Below are 15,717 nucleotides of genomic sequence, written 5' to 3'. Positions count from 1 at the left end.
AAACAGAAAATGCAGAAGTTAAATTTTAAGGGATTAACAGGTACATAGAAAATACAGTTTAAGTTTAGTCAATGTCTCATAAATAACTGTTTCTACACATAAAAATGTTTCACAGATCAGCAACACCAAGCTAGTGGTAAAAGACAACTGCAAGAACAATGTATATAAATTTGCACCAGAAAACAACAGGGACAAATCCTCTTCTAATGAGTTGAAAAGATCTCAGGAATAGGGCACTTCACCTACCTCACTTGGGCTCTTGCATCAACATCCTTGGGCTTGTCAAGTGCGAGGGGTAACTTAGCTGCAGAGTGATCTGTATGCTTCTCCTCTGTCTCGCAGACCTTCTCCTCCCCTCCTTTGCTGCGAGGCTCCTCTTGCTCCCTGAGCCATGTCTGGCCATCCTTCTGGTAGCTGCCCGAACTGCGGTAGGAATGATTTGACTCTCTTTCCTGGTGATCGTCATCTTGCTCAGAGCCATGGGCACTTTCATGGGAATGGTCCAGCTCACTCAGGTGAGAGCTTCCCTGGCTGACATTACAAGAGGAGCCATATCTACTACTGCCAGCAGGACTATGAGAGAATAAGAAAGTCCGTCAGATAAAGCAATCACTTTGAAAAATGAAAAGCAATTTACACATCTAAAACCCTGCATGGGACACTAAATATACTAAAAAGATATGTTATGAAGTCATACCTAGCAATTATGCCTCCTGAACTAGGTCTAGACTTCTGAACTTCAAAACTTGGGTAGGCAATAGAAATACACAGCCTACCACTACATAGATTATGTATGATACGGAGTCACAAAAATCTGCCGGGCACCAATTGTTCACTTCCCCACCCTACATCATCTAGACACTGCCAGTGAAGATATTCTAATAGCCAGAGAGGAATAAAAATGGAAACATGGGAATTCAGAGTGGAAGTGTTTGACTTCTACAGTTTCACTGCAGCTTAACCATGACCATTTAGGCTGTTAATAAGAAGTTAAGTTTGTTTATATTTATAGAATATGATTATAATAAAATATATTGAAATCAAGATCAAGGTTAAGACCACCAAACTTAAAACCTGTTACAAAAGCAGAGCAATTGTTCACAAAGCGATGCTGCATATCTCACTCCAATAAAGCCCTCTCAACAATTTCATTTATGCAAAAAACAAAACAAAACAAAAAAACACACCACCACTCCAAGGGCGTGATCTCTATGATTCAAGACACCACTTCCAGAACTGAATCCCCAGAATCCTCACACAAATTACAGTGAATGGAAATTTCTAAATTTCTCATGCAGTCAGGAAAACTGTGGCTCAGCCACGGTAAATATTTCAATCCAAGAATTAAGCAGCACTAATGTTTCTCTCACTTGTACAGTAAGGAGAATTTGAAGCCAGACAGGAAGTTTGGGGAGTGCAGTGCAGCAACTGTCGGATCAGAGACAGAACCGCTTCCACTTACTAAATGCATATCTGTGGGTGATTCAAGTCTCCAGTTCAAATTTTGATGGCAATTTTAACTTGACACATGCACAGGTCTGAATACAGCCTCATGAAATACTGATACTTTCCTTTAGTAGCTTCCCTAACTGCATGAAATACCTTTTGCAGAGATTTTAGGAAGAGCAAGCCTTAGAATACCTTCACTGATATCTCTGAAAATGTTTTACAAGCATCAGTAACGTGAAATGAACCTATTTAGTTCTACAATATGTTAGCAGTAAGTAAAGTTTTTCTCTAAAATTAAGTTTTTACTTTGCAGTTTGAAAACAACAGGGTTATTCCTTTCAGTACCTTATCTACTGTTGATTTTTCTTAACACACACAACATAATTATCACTAAACAAGAAAGCAAAGTGAATTGTATGCAGCAGAATTAACACACAAAGAACTAAATTTCTGAAAGGCTAATGAAATTAGCACTAAAAGCATTTCATTCAGCAGGACACAGTGCAAGAGCACGGGAAATCCAATCAACACTTACAGAAAAAAGAGCGGAGAAAGTGGAGAAAATAGTATAAGGGTTTGTGCATTACTAGTGATCGCGGTTTACCACATCCCCTGTGACAGCTATCAGTGATACCAAAAACACTTAACAAATACAGAGGGGACTGAGCTACTAACATCAGACACCAAGGCTAACATCTACTGCTGCAGTATTGCATTATAAATGGTCAATCAGTTGAAACCATTTATTATGCCTGATTTGTAACTAGCCTTTTCTCCTTCAGTTGTTCCACACTATTCAGATCTGCAGGCTGCGTGCTAGGAAGAAGCACGGCTCCATTAGGAGCTGAATCAAGCTCGGTTTCTTTCAGTTCAGGCTGCTCTGGTGCATACTCATCTGCCTGATCTTTCTGCAATTCACTGGAAATCACGTTCTGCTGATCTTCGGGCTCTTTATCAAACTTCTCTCCCAGCTCTTTGTTGGATGCATCATCAACAGTGCTTGCACCAGATGGTTCTTCAGAAAGTTCATTGTCTACAATGTCAGGCTGCTTTGAAGACAAGTTTACTTCTATATTTGCATCAGTCAGTTGATCTGAGACTGCAGATTTTGAGTTTTCATCTGAACTGACTGTTCTTAACACCTTGTCATCTGGTTTTGACAAAGCCTGCGGTGGTACATGTGGTTCCCTTTTGGCAAAGGTCTCCTTGTTATCTTTTTGCCAGGGAAAGGAGAAATCTAGCTTTTTCCCAAACACTGCTCCTTGGGCACTCTCTGGTTTACTCACCTTTTCTTCACTGCCTCCTTCAAAGAGACTCGAAGAAAGTTTCTTAAAGCTGGACATGAGGCCCTGATCTGCCCCTGCTTTATTAACAGAAGGCGGCTGCTGAGAGAAGAAAGACCCAAATGGCCTTCCAGTATCAGCAGATGACATAAAGCTGAATTTTGGCAAACTGGGCATGCTTGGTATTTCGAAGACCGTTTTACTGCTGTTTGCATCTGTAGGAGCGTTATTAGGCTTACCCTGTTTCTTCAACTCACATTCAGAAGAAATCCCTTCCTCAGGTATCTCATTAATTGACAGATTCTTTTCTTGTCCAGCAATTTGCAGTTCTACCTCACCTTTTTCTTGTTCATCCAGCTGAAGGTGTTGAACACTGGGCTCATCAACAGGAGCCATGGGTTCTCTGCCATCACTACTGATCATGTCTGGCTGGTCAATGCCAGCATTAGCCTGATCCCCTGGAACAGCAGGCTCTGATTCAAGTGCAGCACTCTTATTTGATTGGGAAAGGTCTGTGCCTGTCCCATTAACTGGGGCTTCAATTTCCAGTTCAAGCCCACCACTGGAGCCAGTCTGAAGGGAGTCAACAGCTGCTTTGTCTGTAGAAGCATCTTGTTCCTCTGTTACATGTGAAGACATGTCTAGCTGGCATGGACTTACCTCGGTCTGGTCAGTGGCCTCAGCCTGCTCTGTACTGACTGCACTACTGAAATCAGACTGGCATGGTTTAACATCTATCATCTCAGAGGGCTGTGCATCACTAACCAGCTGCAGAGCCTCCGGGACTTGACTTTCACCAGAGACCACTGCTTCTGGAGTGATCTTCAGAGGTTCCTCTTTACAGGTTTCTGAGTTCCTGTTTTCATCATTTTCTGTTTTCATGGGAGATTCTTTTGTGAAGTTCTCTTCTACTGAGACAGGCAATATGTCCTGCTTCAGAGAGCTTGACATATCTATTTCAGACTCCCTGGTTGCAACACTATCTTCTGTCTTCCTAGAGTCTTTTGCTGGAACAGACCCAATGACATCTTTCATTTTGCTGCTTTGAGGTTTAGGGGTGGATTGTGGAGGCATCTCTTTTGGAGATTCTTTTGGACCTTTGAAGATGCCGAAGAGATCGTTTGTGAAAGCTGGTGCTGGGCCACTTGGGAGGGATGAGAAACCAAAGAAAGAGGAGCTTTTCTTCTGTGCAGTAGGAGGTGCAGGAGCTTGCGGTTGAGAAAAGAAACCAGACAACGTTTTAGGAGGTTTCATTTTTGTCATGAAGCTTGAAAACATTTCAACTGAAGAATCCAGTACCGATTTATCACCCTCAGATTCTTTAGGTTTGTTTTGCAAATTAGATGGCTCGGGCGTTTTAGAAATAAAGTGTAACTCTTGTGCCTGTTGTAACCTGTCACCAGGAGTTTGTTTGGGTAATTTATGTTCCGGCAACTCATGTTGTGCACATACTTCTTCAGAGGCTACTTCATTTTTTATGTCACTTGCAATATTTGAGTCATTTGTAATCATTGAATCCATTTTACCATCTAAGTCTGTACTATAATCTTTATTTTCAGAAGCTTGTTCTTTTGAAGAATATGGCTCTTCTTTATCAATAGGAAATTCACTGTCCGTCTTCCCTGTGCTACCCAGAGCATCATCTTCTGCCCCTAAGGAAACAGTCTGCTCATCCTGAAAATGCTCCTGCACATTGGGAGTCTGAGGGCAAGGACCAGAAGCATCCAAACTGATTCCAGTGGTGTCATCAGTCTGAGGAGGCTTTTTTAAGTCACTCTCTTCAACTACCTCGGCAACACTTTCTGCATTTTTCACTGCCAGCATTTCTGACTTGTTTTCTCTCATGGTGACTTTATTAAACGTTTGTTTGCCAGTCACTACTGCAATAATATCATCAACTTCTTTTTTATTGTCTGCATCTTGCTGGCTGGCACAACTGGAAACTTTGATACCAGAATCATTGGAAATACTTTGGGTCATATATGGCTTAGAGTTCACTGGTTTAGCTGGTTTTGTATTAACCTCCTGTCCTGGAGTAGTTTGTGGCTTTTCATCCAAAAAGGATGTCAAATTGAAGAAGCTAAAGCTAGTACTTTTTTGAGGTACGTTCTTGTCAGCAGTTGGACCGCTGGAAAAGAAGGAGGACAGATGAAACAGCCCCTCTGTTTCTTGCTGCTTTGCGCTAGCAGGAGCAGGAGCGGGTGCTGAAGGCTTTGGTTCGTCTGATCCAGTGAAGAAGGAGAATATGCTCCTACCGGCTGGCTGTGGCTTTGGAGCAGTGATATCAGAAAAGCTGAATGGGAAACTGAAACCTGATTCTTTAGGGATTTGATCTGGCCTTGGTTTTGTCTGATTAGTTGTGCCACCTGAACGATTTCCTCCTTGTTGCTTTGGTCTGTCTGTGGGTACACTGCTCTGCTGCACAGCTGACTGATTCGACTGGCTTATATCGGGACCTACAAGCAGTGGCTTCTGTGAAGCAATTCCAGAAGGCACTTTCTTACCCTCAGAAGACTCCTCCTCAGCTTTTCTGCTCAGATGTTCCTTTTGCACCCCAGCGCTAGGAGAGATCTGCCTGTCTGTGCCTTCCGTTCTCACCCCTTCCTTAGGAGTGGAGGACAGACATGGCATACTAACACTCTGAGGACCACCAGACTTTTCAGTTTTTTGTCTTGATTCAGCCACAGTTCTACTACTGGTTTTTGGCAGAGTTGCAGCGCTTGGTGTTGGCTGAGAAGACACAGCTTCCACTTTGAAGAGATCTCCAATGGATCCAAACAAGGATGAGATGCTGGAGGCTTCCTTCTGTTCTGGATGTATCACCTTTTCTGGTTTATCATTTTGACATTTTTCCAGATCTGGTGATGGCTGTGGTGCTTTACTTACTTGTGTTTTGAAGAAGTCAAAAAATCCAGAAGTTTGGGTTTTGTTAGCATTTGAACTTCCAGAAGAATCTTCCCCGAGGCTGAACAGTTTCAGAGCACTTTTAAATAATGTTTCCTCGGGCTCAGGGGCTGGGTGGCTCTGATTTGGCTGTGGCTGACTGGGTTCATTAATACTCACATGTCGTTCAAGATGCCTGAAAGCTGGCATTGCTTTAGCAGGTCCCTCTGCTCTTATGGGCCTGCCATCTGGAGCAGTTTGGCTCAGTTGAGGAGGAGATTTTGTTAATCCTGCTTTTTTAACACGGATGTTTTCATTCTGGTTTAATTCCAGCTTTTCATTTCTAGCAGCCTCCAAACTAAGATCTGACGAAGTATTTCTTCTCAGTTGTGATGTAACAGGAAACTTTTGCCCTGCCTGTGCCTCATCTAATTTTTTATTTGGTACAAGTGATAAAACATCAGTTTTATCTTCCGATGATTTTGACCACTTGTCTGCTCTCTTCAAGGAAGAATCTTCTGATGTCTCCGAGTCAGGACCTGAAGACTTTCCAATCAATCCACCCAACGCAGAAAATAGAGAGGTAACTTTGTTCACTGGCATTTTCTTATCTTCTTCAGTCTTTTTTACTTCTGTTACTCGTTCAGTAGTTGCCACAGTTTCTTCAGCTTTAGGAGTAGATTGAAACAGATGGAAACCAAAGAATCCTGATGATCCGCCCCCAGCAGTTGTCACAGGGACAGCCTTATCCAGTTCCTTGGTGTGGGCTTCCTTACTCAGCGATTTATCATGAGCCCCTCTGGAATGTATTCTAAGATCAAGGGTTACCGAAGATTCCTCGGAATAGTTCTGGGTTTCCTTTTCAGGTCTAAAATCGACTTTGAGTTTTTGAAGTTTATAACCCGAGAAGTCTAGTGGCTGCTCTCTCTGATAATAAATGGACTCTTCAAACATCTGTGAAAATGTCTCCAAATTCATGTTCATTAACTGATCACTCCTCTGCAAAGCTACTGACAAATCCAGAGGTTTATTTGTTGAATAATCATCTAAGCACTCCTCTTCAGCAAACCAAAATAGCTCATCTTCATTGCCAAGAGGGACCTTAAAACCACAAACAGCAATTGTGTTGTCTTCCAGCACAGCTCTTGGAATGGAACCCATCTGAACATTATAATCCCAGCACTCTGGGTAGGAATAAGTCTCCGGAGCACACACATAAACGTACTGCCCAGTGGGATCAGTGAGCAGTGAATACACATACTGGCTGTCACTGTACATGTAGTATCCACAATCTCCATCTTCTGATGGCCACCATATACCCTGCTCAAGCAGCATCAGCCACTCCTGGTAGTCCTGGCTATAAGATGAGTACATAAAGTTCTCATCCATACTTAAAGTCTCTTGGTCAATTAGGGTCCACATAGTTCCATCACAGCCAGAGGAGTAGCTTAAATCCATTGGCAGCTCTTCTAAGGAGTAACTGCCATCTCTCTCAAAAGGTGGAAAGTTACTGTAACTTTCATTGAGAGAATTAGCAGTCCATGCGTCATTTTCTTCTGAACAAAAATCTTGAAACGTTAATTGGTCAAATGACTCATATGACATCACACTTAAATCCAAACTTTGTCCATCAAAATTGGCATTAGTCTGCCAATCCATCACATTTGCATTTCCATCCTTTTTACAGAGATTCACTACCATGTCATTTTCAGGCCAGTCCATGAACTGAGGTGGCAGAACAGAGTTCTGGTTTAATACGTAGTAAACTGGCAGGGCTATTTCACGAGCGTCAACAAGTTCCCCCACTTCATATTCCCATTCAAAGCTAGAATGACTTCTTGTTTCCTGATAAGCTGAGTATTGCTCTGTAAGGTTATGGTTTTTATTAGTCAAATTAAGAAATTCATTTGACTCTTTCTTTAAAAAGGTTGGAAAACTTCTAGATTCTGCATCCTGATAAGCAACTTGCCTACTCTTTACAGACTTTCCAGATAAGTCGTGTACCTTGGCTTGAGGATTTAGAGCATCAGGGGGCACAGAATGCTCAGCTGGCTTATTTACTCTTGTGCTGGGCAGGTGGTCAGTAGTTTTGGAAGATTCCACCATTTTCACATTATCCAGTTTCTCCTTTGGTTTGGGCAGCAGATTTTTAAAGAAGCTGGAAGTTTCCTGCTTCTCTGCAGTGCTGCTTTGGGTATCAGAAGTCATTCCTGAGTCACTGGATTTTCTCTCCAAGTTAGAATCCTCACTTCTATCAAAAAGCTTCATGAAGCCAAGAGAGTTTGATTTCACCTTCTCCTGCTTACATTCAGCCACATTTTCATTTGAAGCAAATTTAAATAAACCAGAAAATAAACCAGAAGAACTGCTTTTCTGGCTATCACTCTCATTTTTAACAGTCAACTCACGGTTATTGGCAGTGTTTTCGTTGGAAGAAATGTGAAGAAATCCAGAAAGAAAACCTGGCATGTGCTTCTTCTGCGTATCATCTGCACTTGCAGCTTCTGGCCCTCTGTCTGAAGGGATGGATTCAACTACACTGTTGTTTAAGTTTGCATTTAGTCCTTTTGGTAATCCTCCTTTTAAATTTCTAGGTTCTTCCTGAGCATTCTTAGTTCTCTGCTGCTCTCCTGCAACCATAAAGGTAATAGAGGTGCTCTCCTGGTGTTTGTTTCTGCTTTCCTGGGCAGTAGATAACTTTTCTTTATTCATGTTTTTGGTTTGTTTAAGTTCTTCCTTGTGGTCTGATAAATCTGGAACAGAGCTAGATTTTAATGAAATGGCATTTTCTAAATTCCTGCTTCTGTTTTCAGGCAAAGAAATGTCACTAGAACTCTGATGACTTGTTTGGTCCTTAGAATTTGCTAGATTTTCTGCAGAGGAAAATTTAAATAATGAAGGAATAAAGCCACCTTTCTCCTTTGTATTTTCTTCCTTGTCTGAAAAACCCAATGCACTGAAAAAAGGAAGTTTCCTGGTAAAAGGAAATGAGTGTTCTTCACTTGATGAACTGTTTTGTCTTACATCTTCCTCAGACTTATGGCCTTTAAAAAGCCCAGGCATATTTTCTTTCTGCCCTGGTTCAGCAGAAGGAAGTAACAACTGACTGAAAGACTTTTTGAGTGGACTGAAAAAGCTTTCAGGTGCTGTACCCTGATCCTGAGGCTCTGAATGAAATTCCCCATTAGCTCTATTTTGCTTCTTTCCCAGTCCATGACCTGCAGTATGCTGATCCCGTAAGTGATTTGCAGGAGGCTGCTCCCTGGCAGCATGTGTGCCCTCTTTTATGGTGGCATCTGGCTGATCTGTAACATGATGCAAATCTGACTGCTTCTGTGGCACATCCTGCTGCTTTGGAGCCAAGAGACCATCTAAATTGGCTTTCAGACTGAAGGAACTGACAGAGTTTGTGAGCCTGCCAAAGATTGAAGACACAGAAGTGCTATTTGTGTTTACCTCTGCCTCACTTTTAGTCTCACTCAGCTGTGCCTCGGGAACCATACCGCTGATCTTGTCTGCCGTCTGTCCAGACGATCTCTCACTTCTGTTTGCCTCATCGGCTTTCACAGCATGGCTCTTCTCCTCAGTGTGCTCCTCTTTTACGACTTCTTGTTTTGGCACTTCCTTCTCAGAGAAGATCTTTAAAGGATTAAACATGCCTAGAACAGAATTCATAACTGAATGCTGGTTCTGCTGGCTGCTGGTGGTGGTTTCCTGTGATTGCTGGAGATGATGCGGTGTGGAAGACTTACTGTCCACTTGAGTGGTTTCTTGCTTGCTGGAGTTTACATTCGGGGCTCTTTTATCACCACTCACCTGGGATGGTAGCAAAGAGTGAATGGAGAACTTTGTGTCAGCTTTACTATCTGCCGCCATTCCAGAAGATGAACTCTCGCTTTTGGGCTTGCTAGGAAGTACATTTGAGACTCCACCTTCTGATGAGGTTCTGGTTTCTGTCTTCTCTGGAGTGGAAGAAACAAGCTTTTCAACAGAGGCTGTGAGCTGCTTTGTGCTTGACCCCACCTTTTCAGTCAAAGAGCTGAACAGGGAATTCACAGTATTCTTCACACCTGACAAGTCTGGAAGAGATTCAGATTTGCCCTTGGTACTCTCCTCCGCAGCAGGATGTTTGGTCTGTGCAGACTTCCTGGCTTCTACTGAATTATCAGCATTATCCTGTTTCAGTAACATGCGCTCAGCATTTTTTCTTGTCTCTGGCAATGTAGCAAATTTGCTGATTTCTTCCTCCTTTTCAGCCAAGTATTCTGAAACTGTTTCTACCAGACACTGAAGTTCATCCATCGTGTCTACATACTCCTCGCTGGGTTCTTCAACAGGAGACAGTGTCAAGTCTTGCATAGGATGACCATGCTTGCTCCCTTTAGTCCTGTGTTTTTTATTACAGCTAGCCTTTAACTGGGACCCTGAATTTGCAGGGTAATTAACAGTGAAGTCTCTCAAATGGCTGATGTCAGAATCACACCATGTTTGTGAAAGCATTGCGAGTTCCTCCATTTCCTCATCTGAAACGGGCGAGTACTGAAACTCATCAGAAGCACTGCTGTCAAATTCCTCTAGGATATCCAGGGGCACAAAAGTATTATCTGGCAGCCCTATGTGTTTCATTTCTTCACCATTACTGAGGTGAAGTGAACCCTCATGGTTCACTGTCTGTTTGTTGGGCAGCTTACCACTTTTAACCATTAAGCCATTTTTGTATGGACGCAGGATGGGATAAGCAGACAAACCTTCCTTATCTTCAGATCTGCTGGTATATTTTCCAGTCCTACCATATACTGGGAAATCATCATTAGGTTCAGAAATAGTTGCCACACCATTGAAATAATTTTTTTTCTCCCTTGGAAAGTGCAGACCTCCGTTACTTTGCAGGCTCATTTGTTCACTCTCTTCAAGACTGCTGTATCGCAGTTTCTTTTTCCTTCTCCTATCTATTGTATCATACTCCTGAGGATACCTAGGGACATCTACAGATCCTGACTCCACACACACATTTTGGCAGCATCTTGACCTTTCACAGTGATTGAAATTTTCCCTTTTTGAGAGAGTTTGCATATTTTTTATGTTTGCTTCCTGCCAACTTCTATTCTTATGGCTCTTTTCTAAGAACTCCTCTATTAGCAGTTTTCCTAGCTCTTCATAGTTACTCTCTTGTTCTTCTTCTCCATCTTCAGAATTAAATGGAATAATCCTGACTCTGTCATTCCTAGCTAGAGATCCTTGTCTAAGATGAAAAATAAAAGGGGTGGGAGGGAAAAGACAAGAGACAGAAAAAAAAAGGAAAGGGAAAACAACAGTTTTTTTAAAAAAAGCTTTAGAAAGGACAGAAAAAAAATAGTAATGAAAAACATGCATTAAATAAAAGAAAATTAAAATGAGAAACATCCAGACATTACAAAACTGAAAACCTGTCAATCTACCACCATTAAACTTCAATCAAACCGTCAAAAAAAAGCAGTATGGGTTATGATATTCCACCGGTTACAGTTGCACAGAATTTGGAAATGCCTGTATGAGAGAGAACAGCTTTTTGTGATCAAGTGAGGGCACGCGGCCTTAGCTGTACCAATACTCTGCTGCTACTTTTTTAGGCATGCTTTAAAAAAGTCAGTTATTACAGTAACAGGACTACTTTAAGATACTGCACCCACGCACACCATTCCACTATGCTATGCATGCATTTCGGTTACTCTAGGCAGCAGACTTCAATTTAGCAGTATTAGCAGTATTCATAAAGCCCACAGGACACTTTGTTTCTCCCAAGGGTGGCTAAAGGGCAGTGAATGTGTGCAGGGACTCAGCAATGACTGGACTCCAAGGAAGAAGAGACAGAACAAAATACGAACTGTACACACCATCAACATGAGGAGCTCAAGTTATGCCACCGCTCCTGTTTGCTGTGAGTGCTCTCACCGCAGGTAACGCACTCCCTCTGCAGATGCCCTGCAGCGTGGGCAGACGCAGCACCAGACCCCTGACCTCAGCTAGGGACAACTGAGCTCACGGCTGTAGTTACTCTGGTTGTGATGCCATGAGGTCTGGTGGAGAAGTGGACAGAAGTCTGTGCAGAGCAAGGATGGACCATTTCTTTGGGTATCTGAGCCCTGAAACCTGGGACAAGTAGAAGACAGGCTGATTATCTTCTGTCCTCCACCAAGGAAACTTACCCTCAAGCCTGCTGCCTACATGTGCACTGACAGCAATCTTCTCCCCTCAAGGGGCTCCTCCGAAAGCAAAATGAAGATCTCTGGGGATGCCACTGAGTCAGAAGGCAAAACAACCCATTGGTGATCGATACTAGCCCACTGCCAGCCTGAGAAGCTTTTCAGGATCTGTACTGCCCCATTTGCAATGCATCTGAACAGATCCAGCAACCCACTTTGTTCATTGTGAGAGAACAGATTTAAGGATCTAGTTTTGCTGTCAAACCAGCTGAAGCTTCCCAGAAACCCAAATACATGATCTTTGGGATTTCAGGATTAATTCCTAGCCCAGGATCAAAAGGATTAAATATCAGTTGATCACCAACCCAAAACCTAGTAGCAAGAAAGCTTCGTGTTTGTCTAAATCTTCCTAGAGTTCCTGTACAAAAAAATCAAAATGCTCATCTAAAAGGTGCACAGCAACTTTGTCTCATGTCATTAGTTGTCAGGAACTAGGCAGCATGGAGGTGCACCCAACCTGATACTCTAAGAGCAGATCAAGAGAAGAGAAAGGGCAAAGGGTACATGGGCTTTGTATGGATACTGCTAATACACCAAGTCTTCACCTTCACAGGCTGAGCTGCCTGGGCACCCCAATGTAGGATGCTGGTGGGATAGCACTGAAAGAAAAACAGGTCATTGCATTTTCACTATTGCTGGTTTACTGCTTCATTTCCATCAGTATTAGCTAACTTGCACTAATTGGAAAGATACTCATTACCTCAAATGAGTCCTGTTGCACACGGTTTAGAACACTTCCTACACTTCTTGCTTGCAATTTTAAGTTCACAATGGGAATGACTATCTTAAAAAAACTAATGAAATTGAAAAGACTCACAGGGCCACCACAGTTACTGGATCAAGCCCTTCCAAGTCTGAGCTGAAAGCAACGGAAGCTACGTGAATGCATGAAGAGCCATTACCTGTAAATGCTGAACCAACAATTGACTAATTTAGGCAAGAAATGATTTTTGTTTCTAAATGAGCTCCTTCCCCCAGGAGAGGTTCCTCTACTACTCTACAAAACATTTGTTTTATTAGAAAGAGACCAATGACAAGAAGTCCAACACCCAGGAGAGGAAAAGGATGTCAAGATCAGCCCGGCACTAGACCACCACAGATCTGAAACACAGCCAAGGCAAACAGCAAAAATCAGCTGAACTGTGCCACAAGACGACTTCACAGCAGCAAGAGCAAGGAGACAAGCACACAGGCTGCACAGAGGTTAACCCACCTATCAGACAGATCTAGAGAGTGCCTGCTCTCTAGCGAGCACTGGCGGCTTGTCATTTGACTAGACTCAGATGTGGACTCTAGGTCAGTTCGGCCACTCACAGTGGAATCTATGCTATCATATCGCCTTGGGAGTAAACAGGGCGAGAGCAGGGAGACATGGAGGACACATGGTTACACAAAATGAACATTGCAAGGAAAAATTAGTGCTTGAATTAAAAAATAAATAAATCTGTGCAGAAGAAAACTGCTATTTTGAAGTCAGACTGGCTGTTGGGAGCAAAACACTCTCCCAGAGCAAAGAAGAATAGTATTTGTTATCCTTTGGAGAGAGGGGAATGAAACACGTCCTTCTATTAAGGGAATGCAATTATGCTTAACAGCTGATAAAGAGGATCAAAATTCTTCCAGCCAAACCCAAATGCTGTTAGGAAAAAAAAAAAACAGATGATAGTACAGCCAGTTCCAGTTGAAGCATTTTGGCATTTCACCTAATTCAAGACAGGTTCTAGCTGAACTTTGTCTGGTTCCTCTGGGTCTGCCCTATACAGCCTCCTACAAGCTGTCATTTCCTCAGCAATTATGAACTGCAGTCTGCCAGGAACTTCAAGCATCTGCCTGGTCCATGGCACACAAAGTTGCTAAGAGCAAAAGATAAACACATTTTGGTTTTGCAATACTCTATACAACTGAGTTTTGAAAATATTTAAGATTGCCCAATGTGTGTGTTTTTTTTTCCAGCCAGTTCTACTTAGAAACACCTCTCTGATAAGAAAAGAGAATCCCATGTAGCTTCTTTGGAAAGCTTATTTGCACTTCCTATTTTTAAGATTAAATATGTAGTAAAGTCTTGCTAGTCATGTAGGAAATGCACAGGGGAACAGGAATCCTCAAAGGGAGCAGGCTACAAAGCCCTTAGTTTTTAAGTAAACTTTATCAGTCTAGATTCTTTCATATCCATACGTTAAAGAAATAAAAATTAAAAAATCATACTCCATCTTAGTATTCTTCAACAGTTCAAACCAGAAGTCTTTTCCGTGGAATGTCATGTTACAAACACATTTATTCACTAGATATGGCTAGAATTTCACAACCTACTGTTCCGCTTGGCTCTTCCACAAAAAATAGCTTCAATTCATCTTCACAGACTGTCAGCAAGATCTTCAACAATTTTATTACTATAAACTAATGGTATACAATAGCATGGAAAAGGGACTACCTTGCTTACATTAGGTATTTAACAGACTAGGAAAAAAGCACCAAGAATGAGGTCATACTGCAGTAAATGCATTTTGTTGGCTCACTTGCATGAAATCCCAGTAACAGTGACAACTTTAAGTGTTACCATTAAACTTCAGCTTTTACCATTAAAGAAAAAAAAGTCTAAATTTAGCCATATTCAGGCAACTGAATTCAGGTTCAGGCTTGAGGAAACAAGAACATTCTTACCAAGAGTGATGAGTTAGAACAAATCAGTTACAATGCATATAAAGCCCTACACCTCCAGCTCTGGCAGTATTTAAGAAGCTGCCTTTCTTCCACACCTGAGGCAGAGGCAGCAACATGCCCTGTTCCATAACCCCACTCTTATCGAGTTTACTAGCACTATCCAAGTTCTTCTGCTTTCCCCTTACGTTTAACTCATCTTTTCTTTGAAACAGTGTTTTTGTTACATTTTTATAGCTCCCAGCTTTAGTTCACAACCATTGATCCTAGTAAGTTAACTCTGTTATGCTTAATACTTTGGAACAATTGTGAAACTACTGATTTAGGGTCAAAAAGCTAATTTAGAGCCAGTAAACTTATCTTTCAGGCAGCCCAAAGGAAAACACGCTATTCAACAGTGTTGCATGATAACGGAAAATAATCTGTTGAAGACTTTCTCCTTAAATATGCTGTTTTGGCAGAGCTAATAGAAGAAGGGGAGCTAATCTGAAACAGAAAACGCATCTGCCCCGAGAAAGAGGGGCATATCCTAATAGGATAAACTCTGCCAGACAGGGCTTTGTGAGCACACTCAAGCGCTGGCACCAGAACAACCTATTAGTAAGTGTCCTGGCCTTCAAAAGTTAAGGAAAATGTACAGACAAGAATAAATGACCTCATAGTTGAGTATATCTTTAAAAAGTAATTCACTGAACTGCAGGATCTGGTGCAATACATAGTCTTACAGGTTTTTGCTAGTTAACAGTTAAGTCCCAGTGTTAGCACAACATATCATACCTTCCCAGCAGAAGCCTTTCAGAGCCATTCTGCTGCCCTCCTCTGCTAGCACAGCACCTTCAGGTTCTGCTGTGGAAGAGTAATGGGAAAAGAAAAGCTGCCCAGAAGGCCTCACTCACCTGATGGCCACATGCTCACGATAATCCAGGTCATAATTTTGTAGGGAGTCAGCACAGGATTCCCGCAAGACTCCTTGTTGCTGCAGGCGTGATGGTACAGTGAACTGGTGCACAGAGGCATTGGGCTGTGCAGTGGTGTGGTACGGAGGAGGAATGCTGTTACTGGTCTCGCTGCGATAGTCACTGTCTCGATCATCCACAGCACTGTCAGCATCTTCAAAGGCTAAGAAACAGAAGTAGTTAAGGGCATAGCTCTTTAAAGTTGCTTCGCTGGGACAGTGAAGCTGATTTAGTTTTTAAAAACCT

The 15,717-nt window shown here is 42.2% G+C and overlaps 2 protein-coding genes across 4 annotated transcripts in view; both read right to left on the bottom strand.

Moving 5' to 3' along the window:
• LOC106048543 (protein unc-13 homolog B) overlaps window positions 1-15,717 on the bottom strand; it is a 212,313-nt gene that overhangs the window by 132,014 nt on the left and 64,582 nt on the right. For 2 of the 3 annotated variants that reach the window (XM_048053930.2, XM_048053933.2), the window contains exons 8-10: window positions 15,412-15,634; window positions 13,071-13,196; window positions 247-573 (exon numbers count right to left, since the gene is read on the bottom strand). In XM_048053930.2, the coding sequence (XP_047909887.1) occupies window positions 247-573; window positions 13,071-13,196; window positions 15,412-15,634 (676 nt within the window). The remainder of the gene's footprint in view (window positions 1-246; window positions 574-13,070; window positions 13,197-15,411; window positions 15,635-15,717) is intronic. The other variant, XM_066987693.1, reaches the window with a different exon arrangement.
• Window positions 602-13,052, bottom strand: LOC136788900 (uncharacterized). Its single transcript, XM_066987690.1, has one exon. It carries the CDS (start codon window positions 11,016-11,018, stop codon window positions 2,196-2,198), a length of 8,823 nt encoding a protein of 2,940 aa, XP_066843791.1. The 5' UTR covers window positions 11,019-13,052; the 3' UTR covers window positions 602-2,195.

The sequence above is a fragment of the Anser cygnoides genome, chromosome Z (assembly GCF_040182565.1).
Source record: "Anser cygnoides isolate HZ-2024a breed goose chromosome Z, Taihu_goose_T2T_genome, whole genome shotgun sequence".
Taxonomy (NCBI): Eukaryota; Metazoa; Chordata; class Aves; order Anseriformes; family Anatidae; genus Anser; species Anser cygnoides.
The sequence above is the reverse complement of the archived record's forward strand: the minus strand, read 5'-3'. Positions and strand labels throughout refer to the sequence as shown.